A 22,793-nucleotide genomic window follows, 5' to 3' on the forward strand; every position below is an offset into this window, starting at 1 on the left:
AACAAAAGAGACAGTTTGATCTTCATTTGCTCAGGTTAATATTGACACAGCTTAGAGAAATCAAAAAAAAGTGTGTGCAGTGTACACGTACAGCAAGGGCTCTGGAGACCTGACTGGTGGTTTCCATGAATCAGAAAGGGGTACCCAGAGAGGAAGGAAGGTTTCCTGCTTTATTGAAATATTGTTCAAACTAGATGATTTATTTTTACAAAGGAAAATAAATAAAGCCATAATTGTTCAAGCTCATGGTTCAAAACAGGCTGATGGGGATTTTTTTTAAACATCTATACACAATTACGGAAATAATTTATTATTATTTGGTAGCTGGTGTGTTGCCCAGGTTCTACCATTTCAAAAATAAAGCATGACTAGTGAGTGGATTTTCCATTATGCATAGGTCCTGAGTTATTCATTCCCATATAGAAATCCTTATAAACATACACAAACTTTAATAAAGGAGTCCTTAAGTGGAACAACAGTCTAGCCCTTTTCTCACGGAGTCCTTAAATTCATACTGTATTGAAAAGTTTTGATGATTATGGGTCTGTCCTTAAAGAAAATGTAAATTAGGCTGAGCTGGTAAATAAGGTGATGACGTGTTTGTCTTTAATTGGTTGTGAGCCTCCCCACAACCAAGTATTCTATCTACTATTAACTAGTTGTGAGAGGCTACCTAGGACTCCCTTTCATGAAGTACAGTATATAAGCATCTTTTTCTAGGGCAACTCTCTGTTGGCGTAACATTCATTGGTTCTCCTTATGGTGGAGACAGTGAGGATGAGGCAGGATGCCAACTTGCTTAATTTCAGATTGATCTGAAAACAACCCATTTAATTTCAAGAAGTCCTTAACTTACACCTGTGCTTTCAGATGAACCATCTGCCAATCTCCCTCTCATCTTTACCCCTCCCCTCCCCTGCCCCCTTCTCTCTCTTTCTTTCTCTCTTTCCCTCCATTAATGAAATGTTTATAATTATTTGTCCCATGACATGAAAACAGTGGTTTTCAGTACTCGTGCTGTCTCCCTCTATTCTTGAATTCTTCAACCCAAATGATGACCTTACAAGGATGATTGCTTACAAGATTGTTGGTTTCTTCTCTAATACTTAAGACATGCTTGACCTAAATTGAAGCATCTGCAGATTGATACATTAATTAGTCTTTGATAGTTGTGCCTTTACAAGAGGGCTTTGCTTGAAATAATGGTGATATTATAGGCTCTTTGTATTAAGATGCCCACTCCATTGGGGTAAAAAAAATTACCTCTTTTGTCTTTGTACCCCCTTCCTGGAATCCTAATTCCTGGTTTCCCTAGACTTTTGAGCAGAAGGAAAGTAATGTTAGGAGCATCCTTAAATGATGAGATTTTTTTACATACTAAATGGTAAAGTGGGGATTCTTCCATTGTTTGTGTGTCTAAGGTATCAGAGCAAGAAAAACTACATGAGGGTAATTCCGGACAAACCGTGACTATGCCAGTTCATCTGCTTTTTGTGTGTACACATGCATGCCCAACTTTTTAAAAGTACACATTGCTGCCAGAAACTTTATAGCAGTTTCTTTGGGCAAGTTTTCAATTAGGCTCATACATGAGTTAATGGTCAGCCTACACCAATATTTTATAGAGTAAATGAGAAACTGGAAATTGATCATAAAGATCAATGATAATATTGACTCATCAGAAAGCTTAAGCATCACATTATTAGCATTGGTTAAAATCAAGGATGTGGCTTGCTTGTGTATAGTGACAAGGGAGAATTAATAACAAACAGAAGTAAATGGAGTAGCAAAAAACTTTTATGAAATTAAAAATGGAGTTAGTAATATCTTTCAAGAATTATTTCATTTGAGAATAACATATAGGTTAGAACCTGGGCTCTGAAGTCAGACTCACCTGGGACCAAGTCCTGTTTTTACACATGTGAGCTGTGTAACATCAATTACTTAACCTTCTAAACCCTCCATTTTCTCAATGCAAAACAGAAATAACGTTACCAACATCATCTGGACAGCTTAAAGTTTAAATGAGATGATGTAAAGCATTTAACAGAGTGCTTAATGCAGAAGCAGTGTATGATGAAATCATTTTAGGCAATATACTATTGGTTTAAATGAAAATTATATTAATATGTTAATATAATTTAATATAATTAAATATGTTAATATAATTTAATATAATTAAAATTATATTTGTTATACATTTATATATTGTAGTATTTTAATTTTCACAAAATCTTTTCATGAAAGGGCTCTCTTTTTGAATGATAACATGTACTGCTTGGCTCTATTTTCAAAATATGATGCATAATATAGTTAAATAGACCCAGTGAAGTTTTTACTACTAAAATACCTTGGCTAGCTTACAGAAATAAGAACCATAGAGTTTTTTAAAAATAACATGGGGAATATCTTTGCTTACCAATTAAAGTGTACAAAAAACAGAATAAATAAAATCTCTTTAATTTATGCATTTTCTGTTCTCATAAATCACTTTCCTGTCAAAATTATCAGACTTCATTATTGCTGAATATTTTAAACATCATAATGGAATTTTGGTAGCATAAATCATGAAGCTTTCGGTAAGAACATTTGTGTACATACCTCAGCATTTTTCATATATCTTGATAACATAGTCCTCAGTCTGGAAGTAAATCCATGCAGAGTATAAATGTCAAACTATACTCATAAATTTCAGTAACTCAGCAATCCATGCCGACCATTTTGCTTACAAGGTAGTTATGGATTGTCATACTATCTTTCTAAGACTCACTGTTCTCAAAGATGAAGCTGTATGAGCTTGTGTTTTAATCTTGGTCATGATTTTTACACAAGCATCCTACCTACAGATTATATATGCTCACTTGATTTTTCTATTTCCTGGAAGAAGAAAAAAATTTCAGACATAATAAATCTGGGAATAGTTTGTCCATGACATCAGAAAATAATTTATTTTTCTTTTATTTAATAAATGCATTACTCAATATATTTCATTTGTAATTTGTAAGACAGAAAACTGTTTTGGATTATGTATGTAGTCCAGAGTACTGGACCTAAATGGAAAGTACTAGCACGAGGAATAAAATCCACTGAATGTGATACTGACCAGCGTTATTGGTCTTCCCTAATCAACAGAAATTGATAAGAGGCCAGACAAGAAATTCAGGCAAGGCTTTAATGGGGCCCCTGCTGCAGGAGGGGGAGAGGGAAAACAAGTAACAGGTTCCCTTGCTCGCTCCCCGAAGCGGGGGCGGGGGGCGGGGACAAGCTGGTTCCTTACGTGGGGTGAGGGTAGGGGTGTGTCCAGGGGTCGGGCCAGAGGGGCGGCTTAGGTGGTCTGCCCACCCCTTTCGTGGTGTCGAGTGCAGGGGGCATGCACAGTACCCTGCTTTTGCTCCCAACCCCGTTTTTGCTCCCTGCTGTTCAGAAGTGGCTGTTGGGTGTTTGTTTTTTTTTTTTTTTTAGTCTTTTTGTATCTTGTTGTCCATAATTGGGCCCCAACTGCCCATGTACACAATTATTTTTAGTCCCTTATGGTTTCTTTGAATTTGGTTGCTCAAGGAGACGTTTGTCCAGGTGCAAGCACTGCAGCAAAGGGTCCCAGGTCCCAGCCTGTCTCAAAGGTAGTATGGCACTTGGAATGATGCAAAAGGCTCTATCCATGGTGATTTGGCTGAAGGAAAAAAATCACTACACATTTTTCTGTTGCTTTATTTGTGTAGTGGCAAACAGAAGCTCATTCATTGAGTCTAACTTGGAATTAAGGATAAAGGATCCATTAATGAGATAAACACTGCTTGACCCAGAGTTTTTATATCTTATATTACTTTTTAAATGACTTTGCTTCATATGTAACTTCCTCTATCATCTTACATCGAGGAATTTTACATGTGAATCACTTTAATGACTTAAAGATGTGTGTGATTATCATTTGAAAGTTCACAGTATTATAAAGAATATAAGGTAAGAAATTGTAATATGAATATTCAGTTCCCATACCAAGAATTTGTGAAATACTTTCTATGAATCAAATTACTCCCATGAATCCTAAGAACGACCTTTTGATAGTTGAAGAATCAGGAAAGGAAAGGGATTTAACATTTATTGTCTACTATATGCCAAACACTGGGCCTGCTTTTTGATACACATATGTTCTTAATACTCACAACAGTGTTATGAGGTGAGGGTTTACCGATGAGGAACTCTAAGGCTCAGAGAGATGAGAGAAACTCACTCAAGGCACCCAGCTAGTGAATGGCAAAGCCAAAGTTAACCTCCCAAGTCTTTACTACGAACCTTGGAGAGAGTGCCCTAAAATAGTGGAGAGACACAATCACATTTTAGATTAGCAATTTGGCTAAATTATGACAACTTTAATATCAAGGTATCTTCATATCCATCATATGTTAATTTCAATATATATTAGTTGAATACCTATAGAAATGACATTCTAATTTTATATGATTATAGAAATTATTTTCTACTTTACACTATGATCTTTTCTTGTGTCATTAAGTATTCTTTGATAGCATGATTTTTAATAGCAACATAATATTCTTTTATGTTACTGTTCCATAATTTATTGAACCAGTTCTCTATTGTTGGACATTTAGACTGTTTCAAATTTTAGTTATTATAGTAATAATTCAGTGAATACTTTGTCCACAAACCTTTTGTGTGTATATATGATTATTTCTTTAGAATATATTTCTAACAGTGTATGAGAATGCCCATTCAGCCATATTCATCAATTATAGGAAAAGAGAAGATGAAACCTTTTCTTATCAGAGGATTTCTTTGATTGTTAATGATTTCAGGTATTTCAATTGTAAATTGTCTTTTACGTTCACCAACTATTTTTTCTATTGCTATGTCTGCTTTTTCTCATTGATTTATAAGAACTCAGTCTCGAGGACATTAAACCTGTCTCTTCTCTGTTTTAAAACAAATAAAGCAATGTAAATAATAATTATTCCATTGAGAAACTTTTGAGTGGGTTTTAAGCAGAAGAATATCATGGTTCTGGTTACATTTTTTCAAAGCTCTTTCTTGGTCCCGTGTGGAGAACTGATCGTAGGGAGAGGAGACAAGAGCAGCTACAGGGAGACCAGTTGAAGGGCTATCACCCAAGTTCAGGGAAGAGATAATGGCAACTGTGGCTACGACACTAACAGAGATAGAAAGAAGTGAGGGAAGTGTTTGGACTTGAGATATGTTTTAGAGGGAAAGTTAACAGGATTTGCTGATGGATTATGTGAAGAATGTGGGGGGAAAAGGAATCAAGAATAATTCCTAGATGTTTGGCTTGAGTAATTGGGTGGATGGTGGTGCCATTTGATGCTATGGAGGAAACTGGGGTGGAGGTAGGTTGTATTTTATTTGAGATGCTTATTAGACATTGATGTGATGATATCACATGGATAACCAAGGTTAGTGTTCAGGTGGATGTAATTTGGTTGTCACTGGCAGATAGGCGGTTTGAAAGCCATGTGACTGGATGAAATCACTAAGGAGAATGTATAGACAAAGAGAAAGGGGTTAGGGACATTTAGAGGTTGACTGAGGGAGAGGAATAACAAAGGTGACTGAGGAGTAGCCAGTGAGTTGGGAGAAAACCAAGGAGAGTGCAATGACAGGAAAGTGAAGGAGTTAAATATTTCAAGAAGGAGGGAAGATCAACCTCTTGAGATTCTTGGGAGAAGTTAATTAGAGTAAGAACAGGAAACAGATTTTGGGATTTGGTGACCTGGAAATTATTGATACTTTTGAGAAGAGCCGTTTCAGTGGAATGATGGGGGCAGAAACCTGACAGGAGGGATTCAGAAGACAATAGAAATACAAATATATGAGCAATGTAAGGAGAGTGGGTTTTTCTCTTTCAAAGAATATGCACATTTAAGGACTCAGATGTTTATAAGACATTATTTAGATCACTTGTATTTCATGTGATGCACTAAAGCTATCAGTGTATAGAATAAAAACTAAAATTTTCAGAGCAATGGAATAAGAAATATCAATAAAATAGAATTTTGTGAGAGAATGGAATTTTCCACTGCATTTGTCCAAGTACTTTCAACCACTAATGTAGTAAATCTGTGGGACACTATCACTTTCTTGGTTGTCATATTAGTTAAAATAGAGCCCTATCATTTGTTTTCCTGACCTTTGTCCTTATGATCATCAACCTCTTCTTAGGGCCCTTGAGATCTACACCTTGCTTTTGGTCAGGAAATAACAAAGCCTTTTTCTCCCTACATTTTCAGGTCTTCCTACTCATTTCAAAACTAGGAATTACTGAAGCAAAAGAACTCGTGACCTCTAAAAATGTTTAATGATCTAATCTCTGCATCCATGAGTGACAAAAGACTGACAGGGAGCACTTTCCCATTCTTCCTAACTGGTGTGTTGGAATAGTCTGGGTTTTGGCCAGTCATTTCCCAGGTGTAATGATTAGTAAAGTAACTTCCTAAATTCCATGCAGCAATCTCAGGCTGGGGTCATATTTCAAATGTGGACGTTTGGATGGTGGGATTAGGTGGTAAAGGAAGGTAGGATTCCTTTCTTTTCTAAACCTTTGGCAAATTGAGTGGGATATATATATATATATAGTTTTAACTTAAGGTAGGGAAAACATTTTGGAGACGTTTGAGCAGATTAACAAATAGTATTTGTATACTCGTAACTAAAACAGTAATTTATCAGGTAGAAGGCAGATGGGGGGAATAAAATGCCAACCTGTGTCTACAGTTGGGTTGTGTTGATGATGAAGTGGTATTTATTCAGGGCCAGCCTAGCTTGTCAGCAACATAAGAGCTGTTACAGCACATGACTCCCTGCGTAGCTAGAAGACAATAATAAATTATGTCCTATGCAAACAGCACCGGCATAAAAGTAGAACAAACAGACCCTGCCTCCCGGATTCCTGAAGAATCTTACTCATTCCCTTGTTTGATTCTGTTTTAAACATGAAACTCCTGACATTATCCTAAAGCCAGTGAGATCGAATCTGGTTTGGGCAATTTTACTAGGGTGGATAGGACATAGTTGTTGACAGTCTGTTTTGGGGTGACTATAAAATGTAAGTATTTTATTTCTCTAATATGCCTAAATGTTTCACATAAATCTTTGCTTTATCAATACCTCATGTGATCCTGTGGAATTCAGGGCCACCCAGAGGAAAACTGGGGCAGTATTACTCAAAGCAGCTTGATTCTAAGAATCACTTGAGGTATGTAATGAAATTACAGATTCTTGGACCCAATCCTGGGCTGCTAAATGAGAACCTCTAACAAAGCGGCCCAGAAAGACACACCCCAGGGTGATGTTTATGATGAGGCTGGTGTGAGGAGCAAGGAGCTAAGGGCCTGAGTCAGTAAAAGTCCCGTGACAGCATTGAGAGAGCCCGAAGGATTGGTTCATAGGAAAATAGATGAATTAAAAATGGCTCCCTAGAGCAGTGCTCTTCATATTTCCATGTGCATTTGAATTGCCTAGGATTTGTGGGAAATGCAGATTCTGCTTCAGTAGGTCTGGGGTGTGACCTGAGACCCTACATTTCTAACAAGATGCCTGACAGTGCCAGTGCCGCTGGACTTGAGTTTAGCAAGATCCTAGAGCCATAATTTAAATTAATTAATTAATTAATTTTTAAAATTTTTTTATTTTTTGGCCGTGCGCCGTGTGTTTGTTACTGCATGCGGGATCTTCGTTGAGGTATGCGGGATCTTTTGTTGCGGCGTGCGGGCTTCTCTCTAGTTGTGGCGTGCGGGCTCAGTAGTTGTGGCACGCGGGCTCAGTAGTTGTGGCGCATGTTGTCCCCGCAGCATGTGGCATCTTAGTTCCCCAACCAGGGATCAAACCCGCGTCCCCTGTATTGGAAGGCGGATTCTTTACCACTAGACCACCACGGAAGTCCCTAACACAGACAAATCCAAACAGATTGGAGCTCAGCCAACATTTTTGAATAGCAAATGTTCCACAAGTATGGCTCTGAATAATGCTTATTCTACTGAATCTTAATCTTGTGCTGAGGTACCAGTAAAACCAGCCTTCTCTTGTTTGAGTGACCCAGCTCGGAGTGTCGTGATAATTGTTATTGTACGTGAAAATCTCTTAGAAATGGTGTGTCTTCTTTTAAGGGTTTATAAATATGTTGGGGGGAATGAGTTTATGTACATAATGAAAACAATATTTTGAAAGGAAAATTGTAAGTCTTCTTGTGCCAAAGCCTTCAGTCACTGGAGATAAGATGTACGTGGAGTTGTCCATTATTGTTTTCCTTTGGGACCATATCTTCATTTACAATTCTTAATGGCAAAAAGCTCAGCATTGAGGTTCTTGATGGTTAATACCAATGATGATTTGAAATAATTTTATCTATTGAATGCACATTGTGTATAATAGGAGGTCCAATTTTTTTTTAAAAAAAGCTCACTCTAAATATCTACTTCTTTTGTGGGTGAATTAATATTTTTGAAGTACCTATTTAAAGATTATTATTATTATTATGACACTTGGACAATAAATTAAAAGCATGAAAGCTGACCGTGTGCATACTTCCAAAAGCTATTGTATTTGAGCATGATAAATTTCATTACCAAGTCAGTGCGATAGATCCTTTGAATTCATCAGCAATATATCCTGAGATCTTTGTGAATTCCCATGTGCACCTTGTAACTGAAGAGTAGTGGCCTCAGGAGTGGACAACAAGGCTCCTAGAGGCATGGAAGCTGGTGATGGGCTGGGCCCGCCCAACTGCCAGGTTTCTTGTGTGCCCTCTCGGGAACCTCATCGACCTTGAGATTTGGCTCAGCAGAATTACAGAGTACATGTATTATGGCAATTTTAAGTGGCTGGTAAATAGTCTAAGCCACAAATATCAAATCCACAAGTGTCAAAGAGCTACCACATACAAACATTAATCTGGACGTGAAAAAAATCTGCACCTATATGCACTGCACTGTTTAGTTCTTCATAATGGTTATCTGAGGAGGAGGTACGTGGTACTTCCACTTCCTACGGGACACATTTCTGTACTGCTTTAATGTTTTACCAGTGGCATGCATAATTCTGATGACTTTGTAAGCAGAAGAAAATTAGAATTCTTTATATCTCTTGAATGCACATCACGGTGATTTTCACTGAGTAGAGCAGTGGACTGTCAGTTGATGATTATATGATTGTCATTTACATGTGCTATTATATATATATACACTATGATAAAGGATTATGTAGCACAGGTTGATTTTGTATATATGTCTCTCCAGTCATTCAACAAACTTTTCTTGAGCAACTAGTATATGCCATGCATTATGCTAGGGGCTAAGATACGGTCTTCAGTGTATTTTTTTTTTTTAAGAAAGAGAGACAACCATGCTGACAAAGTGGTTCTCATTGTAGTTAATAAAACTGGAAAAGGCCAGAACATTTCCACAGATAATGTGAGCCACAGGTCTGGGTACTCTGCGGTAATGGGTCCCTTTTCCACAGTTATTCATTCCTCCTTAGCTACCACTTAGAGCAAGCAGATCTGACATCACATCCCTAACACAAATCTCCTAGACTTCTACACTGGAATAAAAGGCATTCAGTAGACTCAGCTAAATCCATCTTTAGGGATTCTGCTTGGAGTTAATGATAACCATTAGAAAACAATTATAGAAAAGAACAATAACTTCCTCCTATTTTTCTAGTGGGTAGTATCAATAATAATATTTAGCAGACATTCCTATGTCCTATGAACAATAAAAGGAAAAGTATGTTTTACAAAGTCAGTATTTGAATAAACATTTTAGGAAAAAGATGTTAAGCTATTTGTTCCTCTCTAAACTATTCTTAATAAAAATAGCAAAGATGCCTTCCTTTCCTGGTTTAGGAAAACAAAACAAAAAAAGCAAAAGTATATTTTAAGCCATAGCATGAAAATTTCCAAACTTTCTCAAAGCAAAGTGTTTATTTCATTTGCATCTAATAATAAGTATCAGTGGTAATACATCCTAAGAGTGGACAAATTTATGGCACAACTCCCCAGAGCTGGGCAGTTTGACATTAATATCAAATTGACTGTTGTTTCAGGACTGTACATTTCACAGCAGTATCACCAGTGATTTGAAAGCATTCTCAGACAAGTTCGGTTTTGATGTCCTCATCCTCTTGGCCAACTACCTGTCGGAGGAGCAGCAGCCCAGACGACAGATCGCTGTGTACTCTGAGAACCTAGAGCTGTGCAGTCAGGTAAGGACCTCCTTGACCCAGCACATTTCACTGCATCCCCTCCTGCTGGCTCTCAGAACATGCGGTGGAAGACGGCCATGGACTGGTGACTTAAAGAAATTGGTCCAAGAGATAAGGTCCTAGAGTTTGAGTTTTAAGAAATGTTGGGGGTATTTTGCACATTCTGTTAGTTAGTTAGTTAATTATTTATTTATTTATTTATCAGTGCTTTAATTCAGATTTTTAGTTTTTAGTTTTGATGCTGTATTACCAAAAAATCATCTAAATAGAATTGTCAGTGAGATAAAAGTTGGCCTTTTTTTTAAATTGAGGAATAATTGACAGATAACATTATATTTTGAGTGTACAATATAATGATTCAATGTTTGTATATGTTGTGAAATAATCACCACAATAAGTCCAGTTAACATCCATCACCATACATAATGACAGGTTTTTTCTTGCGATGAGGACTACTCTCTACTCTCTTAGCAGCTTTCAAATCCGCAGTACACTATTATTAACTATAGTCTCCATGCGGTACATGACATCTCCATGACTTGTTTATTTTATAACTGGAAGTTTGTACCTTTTGACTCCCTTCACCCCACATAGGGGCATTTAAAAGAGCCCCATAACCGTTTCTTTTCTAGGCTGAATTCATAAGGAGAAAGATCATATCTTTTTTACCCAATAAGGGCTAGTCCTCCTTTGGATACCGTTCTCCTTGAGGACTACCTGGTGATAACAAAGTTTAGTCCCTGACTAAACATCTGTTTGGTGTCCAGTGTTTAGTAACTGTGATCTGAAGCTTTAATCCAAGTTAGTTTTTTGACCACAACCACCCTGACACCTTGGATATGTCTTGAGAAAAAACATTCATATATGATAAAAAAAAAAAAAAAAAAGGTTTTTCTCCAGGTACTAAAATTCTGATTGGGTAATCAGTCAGATCTTCTTGGTTGAGAACAGAGTCTTTTAACCCAAGGCTTTGGAAATATAAGAAATAGACAAAATTAATGAAAATAGGGCAGTGGGTATGCCAAAGCAGGTGTATTTAATAACTAATATGAGAACATATGTAATTCATTATAATATGGATGACATGGACATAGAACGGTTTCATCACTTATCTTTCCTCACTAATGGATTAGATAACTGGTCTACCCACAGGTGGCTAGAGGTGAAGTCTCAACTCCCTTCTTTGACATCCTCACTTTCTGTCCCCCAAGAGATCCATTTCTTGATATATGACTGAAGTCACTCTCCAGCCTCTCTGGTGCCCTCTCAAGTCCAGATATGAGTGAGCCCCCTTCTCCTGCTGCAGATGCTTTTGGTACCCTTCTGACCCACATACATCTGTGAATTGCATCACCAGCCTGTGGCTTTTTTAGTGCTTTGCTCTGCACTGAGTTTCAAAGCTGAATTTTATCTTTGATCACTGGTTTCCTAGGGACAGGACTTAGGTCTCCTAAGCCTCCAATACAGTGGTTTTCAAATCACTTTTTGTAGCAAATCAATCTCGAAATTGGTTAATCTAAAACAGACAGAAGTAGAAGAGTGGATGATGAGGTTAGAAGCCCTTGAGTTGACTCCACCATGTCTCTCCTCGGCCCCCACCCCAACCCTCCCCACCCATTTGCCCAAGAGACATCTCCTTAAAATCTTGAGCAACACAAAGTCAAGACTGCTCTAGAGGAATCCTTCTTTGGCCATGTGGTCACAGTTGGTTAAGGGTCAGCCTTTGCAGCTTGACTGCCTGAGTTCAAAATGTGGCTCCATCACTTGTTAGCTGTGTGTTGTTGGTCAAGTTATTTAAGCTTCCTGTCTCTCTATTTCCTCACTGGAAAAATGGGGATAAAAAGTTCCTACCTTGTAGAATTATTGTGAGGATTAAAGGAGATGATGCACATAAAACCCTTAGAACTGTGTCTGGCATATGAAAGCATTCAATAAATGTTAATTATTATTATTACTATCTATGTGAGCTCTGTAGTTGTTACTATTATTGTTGTTGTTATTATTATTACCTCCACTAATCCTATGGGGCCATTTCAAATGCCCAGTGTGCAAAATATCTTCAACATTTCCTAAAAAAATCATAGAGCTACAGCCCAGTTTTGGCCTCACACTGACCATCACACATCTCCCTGCCTTCCAAGGCAGCTTTGTCTGTTCTGGGCCCCATGTAGATGTCTCCTGGGGCAGGAAGAGACAGTTGGGGCCTGAGTGCCGTTGAGAAAGCTGTCCCTGGTAGCTGCTTTCTCTTTCCTACTTTCTCCTTTGCCTTCTGAGGCTTTCAGAGGTTAAAGCAGGTCCTGGCTGCCTGCTACCAACAAGAGCCTTCCTTCTGCCCCATTTTCCCTTATTCCAATACTTTTCCCCTAGTTTTGTCAGCAACCAGCATTATCTCTGGCTTTTGCGAAGTTGAATTTTACTCCTGTTGGAAGATGGTATTAAGTTACACTGAGGAGAGGTTTTAAATGATTTTGGGTTCAACAAAAAGCCAATTTGGTAGGATTAAAGAAAGCATTGGTGGTATATTAAGTGGGACTTTCCATGTTTTATGTTATACAGTTCTCAGTCTTCTTTCTAGACAGATGAACACAGATTAATTTTACATTACAAAAAATTAAGAAAGACAAATTGCAAAGAGCTAAGAGAGCCTGAGTGCTCACACAAATCCCTGTGCCTCCCCGACAGATTTGCTGTGAACTGGAAGAGTGCCAGAACCCTCGCCTGGAGCTGGAGACCTTTGAATGTGGCTGTGATGAGATTCTGGTGTATCAGCAGGAGAACCCTTCAGTGACTTGTGATCACGTGGTTCTCCTGGTCAAGGAAGTCATCAATAGGAGGTGTCCAGAGATGGCCTCTAACAGCCGGACATCCTCCACAGAAGCAGTGGCAGGCAGCGCCCCGCTCTCCCAGGGGTCCTCCGGGATTATGGAGTTGTATGGTTCTGACATAGAGCCACAGCCCAGCTCCGCGAATTTCATGGAAAACCCTCCCGATCTCAGCGATTCTAACCAGGCCCAGGTGGATGTCAACGTGGACCTCGTTAGCCCGGATAGCGGATTGGCCACCATTAGGAGCAGCCGCTCATCCAAGGAGAGCTCAGTTTTCCTCAGTGATGACAGTCCAGTGGGAGAAGGTGCTGGGCCTCACCACAGCCTCCTCCCAGGATTTGACTCCTATAGCCCCATCCCTGAAGGGGCAGTAGCGGAGGAGCATGCCCCGTCTGGAGAACACAGTGAATCCTTTGACCTTTTCAACTTTGACCCAGCACCCATGGTTTCTGGGCAGTCCCAACCATCTTCCCATTCTGCAGACTACTCCCCAACAGATGACTTCTTCCCCAACAGCGATTCATCAGAAGGACAGCTCGCCACGGGGCCTAAAAGACTTGATGGGATAGGGATGGACGTGTCGAATTATTCATCCAGTTCTCTTTTGTCAGTGACTGGCAAAGATAGCCTTGTGGAATTTGATGAGGAGTTTGTCCAGAGACAAGAAAGTCCCAGTGATAATTCTGAAAGACATTTGAGCCTGACAGGGTTTGTGGAAGATGAATCTCTTTCACCAGAAAGTCTGAAAAATGTTGGAAGGAGGGTCCCACCAACACCTATGAATAGCTTTGTGGAAAGCTCACCATCCACTGAAGAACCAGCTCTACTCTCTTCAGAAGATATGACCCCAAAAACAGTCAACACGGGTCACACTGGGCCACCTCCAACCCAGGCACGGTGCAGCAGCTGGTGGGGTGGTTTGGAAATTGACTCTAGAAACACTGCAGATGCATGGAGTTCCAGTGAACAGGAATCTGTCTTCCAGAGCCCCGAGTCATGGAAAGATCATAAGCCAAGCCCAGTTGATAGGAGAGCCTCAGATTCTATATTTCAACCCAAGACTCTCAACTTCCCCAAGTCAAGTCCCTGGGAGTCAGAATTTGGTCAGCCTGGGCTGGGCAGCAATAATATTCAAGACCGAAATGAGAAAAACTTGCAGTTTCAGAATATGTCCCCTGAAAACTCGCATTTGCCAAATGCTTTTCCTCAGGGAACAAACCACCTGATAGAAGACTTTGCTGCTTTGTGGCGTTCTGATCGCTCACCCACAGCCATGCCTGAGCCATGGGGAAATCCCACGGATGACGGGGAACCAGCTGCTGCAGCGTCATTCCCAGCCTGGAGAGCATTTGCTAAAGAAGATGACGCCGAAGCTTTGAAAAATACCTGGAATCTGCACCCGATGAGTGGTGAGACACCTTCTGTGAGGGACCCAAACGAGTGGGCCATGGCAAAAAGCGGGTTTTCTTTCCCTTCAGAAGACCTCATAGACATTTCGCACAGTGACGCAAATAGTGAAGCAGTTCCAGAAATCTGGGGCAAGAAGAACCATGACTCCGGGGATGATATTCTTGTATCTGGAAATCCCAGATCTGATCTGGATCATGCATGGAATAGTTCTAAGCCAGTAAAGGATGATCAGAATGGTTTCGTGGATCCAAAAATTAGGGGGAAGGTGTACGAAAATGTAGACTCCTGGAACCTTTTTGAGGAGGGTAACAAGAAAGGAGGGTCAGATGTCCTAGCACCTTGGGAAGATTCCTTCTTATCCTATAAATGTTCCGATTACAGTGCCTCCAACATAGGGGAAGATTCGGTGCCATCCCCCTTAGATACCAACTACTCCACTTCTGACTCTTATACTTCACCAACATTTGCCGGAGACGAAAAAGAAAGCAAAGACGAGCCATTTGCTAAAGAGGCAGGTTTCGAGTCACAAGATGCTAACTGTACCTCAGGGGACGCTGACATGCCTCCTCAGTCCCCAGAGCAGCCACCTAGAGATAGTATTAGTTCAGGTCCTGGGAACCTGAAAATGTGGGCTTCACCTCACGCAGATGGTAGCTCTGAAATAAATGCCACTCACAGCCCAGATAAAGATTTACTCCAGGCAGAGCCCACAGATGATCAGAACACCTCCGTGGAGGATGACATTGGGGAAAGCAGCCAGTCCAGCTACGATGACCCCAGCATGATGCAGCTGTACAATGAAACAAACCGACAACTCACACTTCTGCACAGCAGCGCTAACTCCTGCCAGGCGGCCCCCGACAATCTCGACTTGTGGAACAGAGTGATTCTGGAGGACACGCAGTCTACTGCGACCATCTCGGATATGGACAACGACTTGGACTGGGATGACTGCAGTGCGGCTGTGGCCATCACTGGTGAAGGCCAGGCACAGGGGTACATGGCTGAAGCTTCTGAACCCGAAACCCGATTTGCAGTGAGGCAGGTAGAACCCTGGAGCGTGGAGTATCAGGAAGCAAATCAGACAGATTGGGAACTCCCTGCCTCTTCTGAGCACAGCTTGGACACTGCTCCCAACGAATATCACATGCTGAATGAGAAAAGCGGGCAGCTGATCGCGAATAGTATTTGGGATTCCGTTATGAGAGAGAACGCCATGTCGTCATTAATGTTACCCGGCCCGTCGTATGTTACAGGTCCAGAACAAAGCAAATCACCTCCTGAAACTTCCAGCTCATTAGAAAAAATTCAGGACAGTCACATCCCAGACATGCTGGAAGCCTCTGGAGCCAGTGAGTCAGAAACACTTGATCCTGACAAGCAGGACACATGCAGGAGAACCCCACCCAGTGATATGGCGTATTTGGTGACCAGACTTGAGAATTCAGGGCATTTTGCATGCTCAGATCCCTGGAGGGGTCCCAGTTATGGACAAAAGGAAAGTGAGAAGGAATCCCATGGAGCCACCGATAGGGAGTGCCCCAGTGAGGAGGAGCCAATGGATGGAACCTCAGGGGCTTCTGGAAAAGGGCAAGGTGGCCAGGAATGCCCTTCCCCAGCTGCATCTGATCATCCAGAAATCTCCAATGAATCAGGCAAAATCAGCTCTCTTTCAGTCACTTCCAGTCCTCAAACTGAGGAACCCCAGGAGGTATTAGAGCATGAGAAGGGGTCTTACACTCCAGACCCCTGTGATGTGCAAACAGAGGTGTCCACAGATCACCTGCAGGCAAAAGAGACCTGTGAAGAGCACCTCATGAGTCACAGAAATTCAGGTGAAACTACTGAAATTTCAGGTAGGCTGAATTCCACAATAAGTATATTTCTACCTGAAATGGATGTGGAGGAAGCTGAAGAATGTAACATTCTGGAGCCGGAGAGAATGAACCAAGACCTACCTTATGGATGTCCCCAAGGACTTGACGTTTGGGATGGCCCTAGAGACAGTGATGTGCAGGTCAACTGCACAAGTTCTGAGATAAATAAGAATCTCGAAGTTAAGAATATTGAAAACAGCCCTCCAGGAGCCAATTTATCAGGAAATGATGACAGAGACAGTATTTCTAGTGAGTATACACATTCAAGTGCATCCAGTCCTGACCTAAATGACTCTTCGGCTGCATTGCCTTCCTGGGACCAAGGACCCAATACTGGGCATCAGAAGGAAAACCAAGATGATTGGAATACACAGAATTACCAAGAATCTGAACTAATTACTACTGATGGTCAAGTAGAAGTAATTACCGAAATGAAGGGTTTGGAGAAAAACAGAATGGACAAGTTTGAAAAGAGCTTAGATCACAATGTTCCTAAATATTTAGAGATTTGGAATGACTCAATAGATGGTGATTCCTTTTCCTCTTTGTCTAGCCCTGAAACAGGCAAATATTCTGAATATTTAGATGTATATCAGGAAAGAAATCTAGTGGTTAGCCATCAGGAAAAAAGTGAATGTGATATTCCTGAAACTGTGCAGCAAGAGGATGCCAAGTTCATTTCAACAAGCTCAGGTTCTGATGATGATAGTGTAGGCGATGAAGAGTCAGTGGAGAAAGAGATCCATTCAGCCACTTGCCAGGTTGCTCAGAGTGAACTCAGAGCTTGGGATTCATTGAATGAATCTAATAAGTCCTTGGCCACAGCTGATCCCAAGTCTGAGGAATGTTCCGCCTATATAGGCAGTCCAGAACCAGCAGAGAATGAGAATAAGTCAAACCCATTCTGTGACAATCAACAAAGCAGTCCTGATCATTGGAATTTCTTGCCACTAAAGGAGACTGAAGTACAGGTTACAGCAGTGGAGAAGGAGACGAAGTCTTCTCCAGAAACAGGGAGGACGGGAGATGTCATATGGCAAATATCTCCCAAAGCTGAACTAAAGAATGAAAATTATTCTAATTTGGAAATGGCTGGCTTCTCAGCTGAGAGCACGGAGTGGTGGAACGCCTCGCTACAGGAAGGGCGACCAACTGAGAGGGCATTTGAAGGGGAATTACCTAACTCAAGTGCTGTGCTAGAGATGAATTCCTCACCACGCCAAAACGTGGGTCCCTGGGGAGTACCCCTTCAGGGTGATACTGAATCCCTGGAAACGCACTGTACCAATCCTTTCAGTGATAAACATGAGTCACGCTTTCTGGATAATAATGGGGAGAATGCCTACGAGCAACTTTGGAACATTCAACCAAGGCAGCCAGACCCAGAAGCTGGTCAGCTTAGCCAGCTTGTAATACTGGACCAAATTAAAGACAAGGATTCCAGAGAACAAACCATGTCTTCTGCCAGTGACAAACTCACCTCTGAAATACCTACCCAAGAGCAGTGTCAGAATACAGTGCCGTCTGTCTGGAATCAGCCAGACCCAACATTTACTCACACAGATGAAGATGGATGCATTATATCTAATGTATCAACTCCTGAGTGTCAAGAAACAAATTGGTGGGAAGAAGAAAAATCACACCCCAGTGAAATGACAGATTCAAGCATTGCGTCTGAAGATTTCCCTGCTGTCAGTTCTTCCACCCAGTTGATAAAGAAGTCAGGCTCTGAATGGGACGACTCTACCCCTAGTGAGGGCCCCCAAGGTGCGTTTGTTCCAGATATTTTACACGGCAACTTCCAAGAGGGTGGGCAACTGGCCTCAGCTTCACCCGACTTGTGGATGGATGTGAAACAACCCTTCGGTGTGAAGACAGATGGTGAGAATCCTGATATACTGACTCACTGTGACCACGACAGCAATTCCCAGGCTTCCAACAGCCCTGATGTATGTCATGATTATGAAGCAAAGCCAGAGACTAAGCAGCACATCAGTGCTGGGATGGGACCTGAAGGGGAATCCGGTGAGTTATATCCCACCGAGCCAGAGAGAGACGAAGAACCCAGTCAGGAGCCAGCGCAGGAATTTGTCCCATGTACTTCAGAACTATCTTCTGAAAACGCAATTCCGCTGCCTCGGATCAGCGAGCAGGCAAACACAAATGACTCATCTCAACCTGCCTCTCACAAAGGTTCTCCTGAACCTTCCGAAATAAACGGTGAAAACATTACAAGTTTAAAAGCGTCAGAAAAGGGAGCCAACCCAGATACAGCACCAATTTTGGAACCCACTGACAGAACAATCCCAATGATTGAAAACTTGGGAACTGATATTTGTGTAACTCACCCAGAGCCAACTGTGGATAGCACCAGCTCTTGGATATCAGAAGACTTTTCTCCTGAGAGTCAGACCGATGCAGGGGGCCCGTTGGACCATAAGCAAGCTTTTGCTACTGAGAATCCTGCCACAGTTCCTGATACTTTGCTAGCCTCGGACATTTGTCTGGATGTCAGCGAAGCTGCCTTTGACCACAGTTTCAGCAATGCCTCAGGTCTCAACACATCCACGGGAACAATAGATGATGTGAGTAAACTGACATTATCCGAAGGAAATCCTGAAATGCCATTTGATGGGGAGGCAGGGAAGCAAGATATCTGTTCCTCTGAAGCCTCGTGGGGTGATTTTGAGTATGAAGTCATGGGCCAAAATATTGATGAAGATTTAATGAAAGAGCCTGAACACTTTGTCTATGGCGGTGACCCTCCCTTGGAAGAAGATGCCCCGAAGCAAGAGCTGGCACCTTACACACCTCCATTTGATTTGTCCTATCTCACGGAACCTACTCCTGGTGTCGAAACCACAGAGGAAGCTGGGACTCCAGAGAATGAGCCTCTGGGGGGCGAAGCCGCAGAGATATTGCTTTCTGCCCTTCCTGATGAAAGAAACAAGGAAAACCACGCTGAGGCCACAAACAGACAGCCTGAATGCCAGCCGGTTGCGCTGCATGTTCATGAAGACCCTGAGTCAGTTTCTTTGCCTGTCGGAGTCGACGCCAACATTGAGTTGTCTCCGTCAAACGTTGACTGGGAAGTAGAAACAGGTCATTCAGATTCACCAGCAGGTGGCGACATAGGACCACCAAATGGTAAGAAACCTTTCATTCCTCCACCCTCAAGAAATTGCTGCTTTCATTCAATGAATGCATTTGTAAAACACACTTTTCCTACCAATGTGGCTCTAGAGGAACTAACTACATTTGCAGTGCGTGCTTAACCAAGTTCTGCCTTACCACAGTAATTTCTACCGCTTGTCTAATAAGTATCCTTGAGAGGGTCTGAGAAAATTAAACAGCTCTACAAAATAAAAATGTTTTTTAAACTATCTCTCTTTAGATAGATCATTTGCAAAGATCACAAGTCACACAGTGTGTTAATTAAGCCTTGTTCTCTCCTTCTCACCTTCATCTTCCACTTCTAGGTGCCAGCAAGGGGATATTAGAGTTGGAAGAAGAAAAAATAATTCTGACCAAAGAGCCTGAGCAGGTAAAATCAGAATACGGGGAAGAAAGGTACACTGAGAAGAATGAAGATCATCCTGCACTACACATCGATTACATACTTGTAAAGCACGAAGAAAATTCACCCCCAGAGCCAGAGGCCTGTGAGGCAAGAGAAATCGCATCGGAATTAGAAGAGTTGCACATAGATTCCGAAGAAACGGGGCTGCCAGGAACTCAGTTAGCAAGCTTCCCAGACACACATCAACCTGCTTCCTTAAGTGAAAGAAACCATCTTTCTGCAGAGAGAATGTCTTCCGAAGATGATAAGAGATCATCTTTTGGAAGCCCTAGGCAAGACCAGAGTTGGATGGTCTTGGGCCGTAGTGAGGTTGGTGACCCATCACTGGAGACTAGGGACTCAGGGCCTGGATGGTCCGGCGAGGCTGTGGAGCCAGCCTCTGATCACAGCTTGGGCAAGGGCCCCCAAATGCAGATTCTGGGAGAAATGAAGCCTCTAGAATCTTCAGCACTAGAGGAAGCCTCTGGCCTGGGCAGCCAATCGTGGAAGAACATGAGCCGAGGCAGCGCTGGCCCCGATACAGTTATGTTGCAGGCTGTCACCTATGACAATGAATGGGAAATGCTCTCACCACAGTCTTCTCAGAAAAACATAATCCCTGAAACAGAAATGGAGGAGGAGACAGAGTTTCTTGAGCCCAGGACAAGGAAACCAAGAACAAAAGGGTAAGCAAAAAGCTCAGTTTATTTTTTTCCTGAAAACTATTTTATTGGAAACTGGGGAAATGGTGAGGGATTATGGAATGTGAAGAATACCTAGATGATAGGAGCTTTGCTTATATTTATTTCAAAGCATATCATCCATAAAAGCAGCTGCTGGGTAACCATAATGATGATGATGATTTGTGTACCTTTTCAGCCAAAGAAGTCCCTTCAGTTTCCATCCAAAGTCTTATACTTACTCTCCTGATACTTACACTTACTTCACCTACTCAATACCTATACTACTCTTAAATAGGCAGTTGGTGCTGGAGGGAAGAGGACACACACATTTATTCATAGTGCAAGGCAGTCTGCACACATTATCTTATTTAATCTGTACAGAAACCCTCAAGTAGTAAGTAGTATTATCTTTATTTTACACATACTGGTTGGGGGAGGGGAGTTGAGGCTCAGAAAGTTTCTATAACTTGCCTAGAATTAAGTAAACAGAGTGAACACTCTGGGATTCAAAATTTTCCACCACCAAAGCCTGTACTTTTCCAGCAGACACACTGCCTATAGTACAGAAAAGGTGATTGTGGTTTCATGTAAGCATCTCACTTACTAATAAAGAAAGAAGAGAATCCACAGCAGGCTTAAAATCTTAATGTGAAACATTCATTCCTTAATTGACTGAAAAATTGGCAAATAACCATCAAACCAGAAATTCATTCATTTGTTCATTCACCATTTGGTTTTTGAGAATCTGCTCTGGCCAAGTTTCTGGGTAACCAATGGACATTGTCCCTGCCCTCAAGTTTCCAGGCCCTGCTAAAACTGTTTACAGTGGTTCATTTCTCTTCAGTGGCTCTGATAAAGCCCTCCTGCTTCCAGGGACAAAAGGGCATGTTGTGAAAAGTAACCTAAGTAAAGGAGAAAATCATGTTTCCTCCTTAAAATGTAGTGGAGAAAAGATATCTTCTTCCTACTCATTCCTTAAAATTTAATTTTTATTTTACACTGGAGTATAGTTGATTTACAATGTTGTATTAGTTTCAGGTGTACAGCAAAGTGATTCATTTATTCATATACATATATCCATTCTTTTTCAGATTCTTTTCCCATATTGGTCATTACAGAATACTGAGTAGAGTTCCCTGTGCTATACAGTAGGACCTTGTTGATTATCTATCTCATATATAGTAGTGTGTATATGTTAATCCCAAACTCCTAATTTATCCCCTCCCCCCCTCGACATTTCCCCTTTGGTAACGGTAAGTTTGTTTTCAAAGTCTGTGGGTCTGTTTCTGTTTTGTAAATAAGTTCATTTGTATCATTTTTTTTTAGATTTCACATACAAGTGATATCATATGATATTTGTCTCTCACTTAGTATGGTAATCCCTAGGTCCATCCATGTTGCTGCAAATGGCATTATTTCATTCTTTTTAATGGCTGAGTAGTATTCCATCATTTATATGTACCACATCTTCTTTATCCATTCCTCTGTTGATGGACATTTAGGATATCTTTTTCCTAGTCATTTTAGGAGCGTAAAGGACTATACACACTACATACCCACTGCAAGTCAAGGCAGCTGGATTCCAGCCTGGCTCTACCACTACCAGTTACGTATTTTAGGATTAACCCTAGGCTTAAGTTTCCTCATCCATAAAATCGGTGCATTGGGCTGGAGGATCTCAAGGCTTCCTGCATTATTGAATCCTGCGACCTTAATTTATGTATAAATAGAAAGTGTCCAGGAGAGCTTTGGCATTCACATTTCTCCATGAAAGGGACAGAGAAATTGAAAAGACTAGCAGGGGTATATTGAAGGTTAGCAAAGTGCCATAAAGAGTTAAAATCTGTGCCATATTCAAGTGCAGCTTCATAAATCCAGACATTTTAAGTTGGCCTAATCTTTCTTTCTTCCTGTCAAGCTATTTCCTTCCAGAGGGACCTCAGATCTGTTGTCAAAAAGAGAGTAGCAGATGGGTCCCAGCAGCCCTGCTGGCACTGTTATAGATTGAGCTCAGAACACAGGCAGCCTCGAGTTGGCTGAGCTATTATTTGGCTTCTTGTCTGCATTTTGCACATGCCCCTGAAACCCAACAGATGACAGTGTTCAATTGTGCCACTGGCCCCTTTTCTTTTAATGAGATTTCTTTGCTCATCTCTTTCTGCTCAGCCCCTGAAGTAATGGAAATCTTCTCACAGTTGGGGGAGGGGGC

The 22,793-nt window shown here is 41.2% G+C and overlaps 1 protein-coding gene across 2 annotated transcripts in view; it reads left to right on the forward strand.

Annotated features, from left to right (window-relative positions):
- The window catches only part of PRUNE2 (prune homolog 2 with BCH domain), a 198,896-nt gene that overhangs the window by 101,858 nt on the left and 74,245 nt on the right, over positions 1-22,793 (forward strand). The window contains exons 5-7 of one of the 2 annotated variants that reach the window (XM_061201171.1): positions 10,072-10,230; positions 12,913-19,489; positions 19,822-20,587. In XM_061201171.1, coding sequence (XP_061057154.1) covers positions 10,072-10,230; positions 12,913-19,489; positions 19,822-20,587 — 7,502 coding nt within the window. Of the gene's footprint in view, positions 1-10,071; positions 10,231-12,912; positions 19,490-19,821; positions 20,588-22,793 lie in introns of those variants that run through there. The other variant, XM_061201172.1, reaches the window with a different exon arrangement.

Source organism: Eubalaena glacialis, chromosome 9, assembly GCF_028564815.1.
Source record: "Eubalaena glacialis isolate mEubGla1 chromosome 9, mEubGla1.1.hap2.+ XY, whole genome shotgun sequence".
Classification (NCBI taxonomy): Eukaryota; Metazoa; Chordata; class Mammalia; order Artiodactyla; family Balaenidae; genus Eubalaena; species Eubalaena glacialis.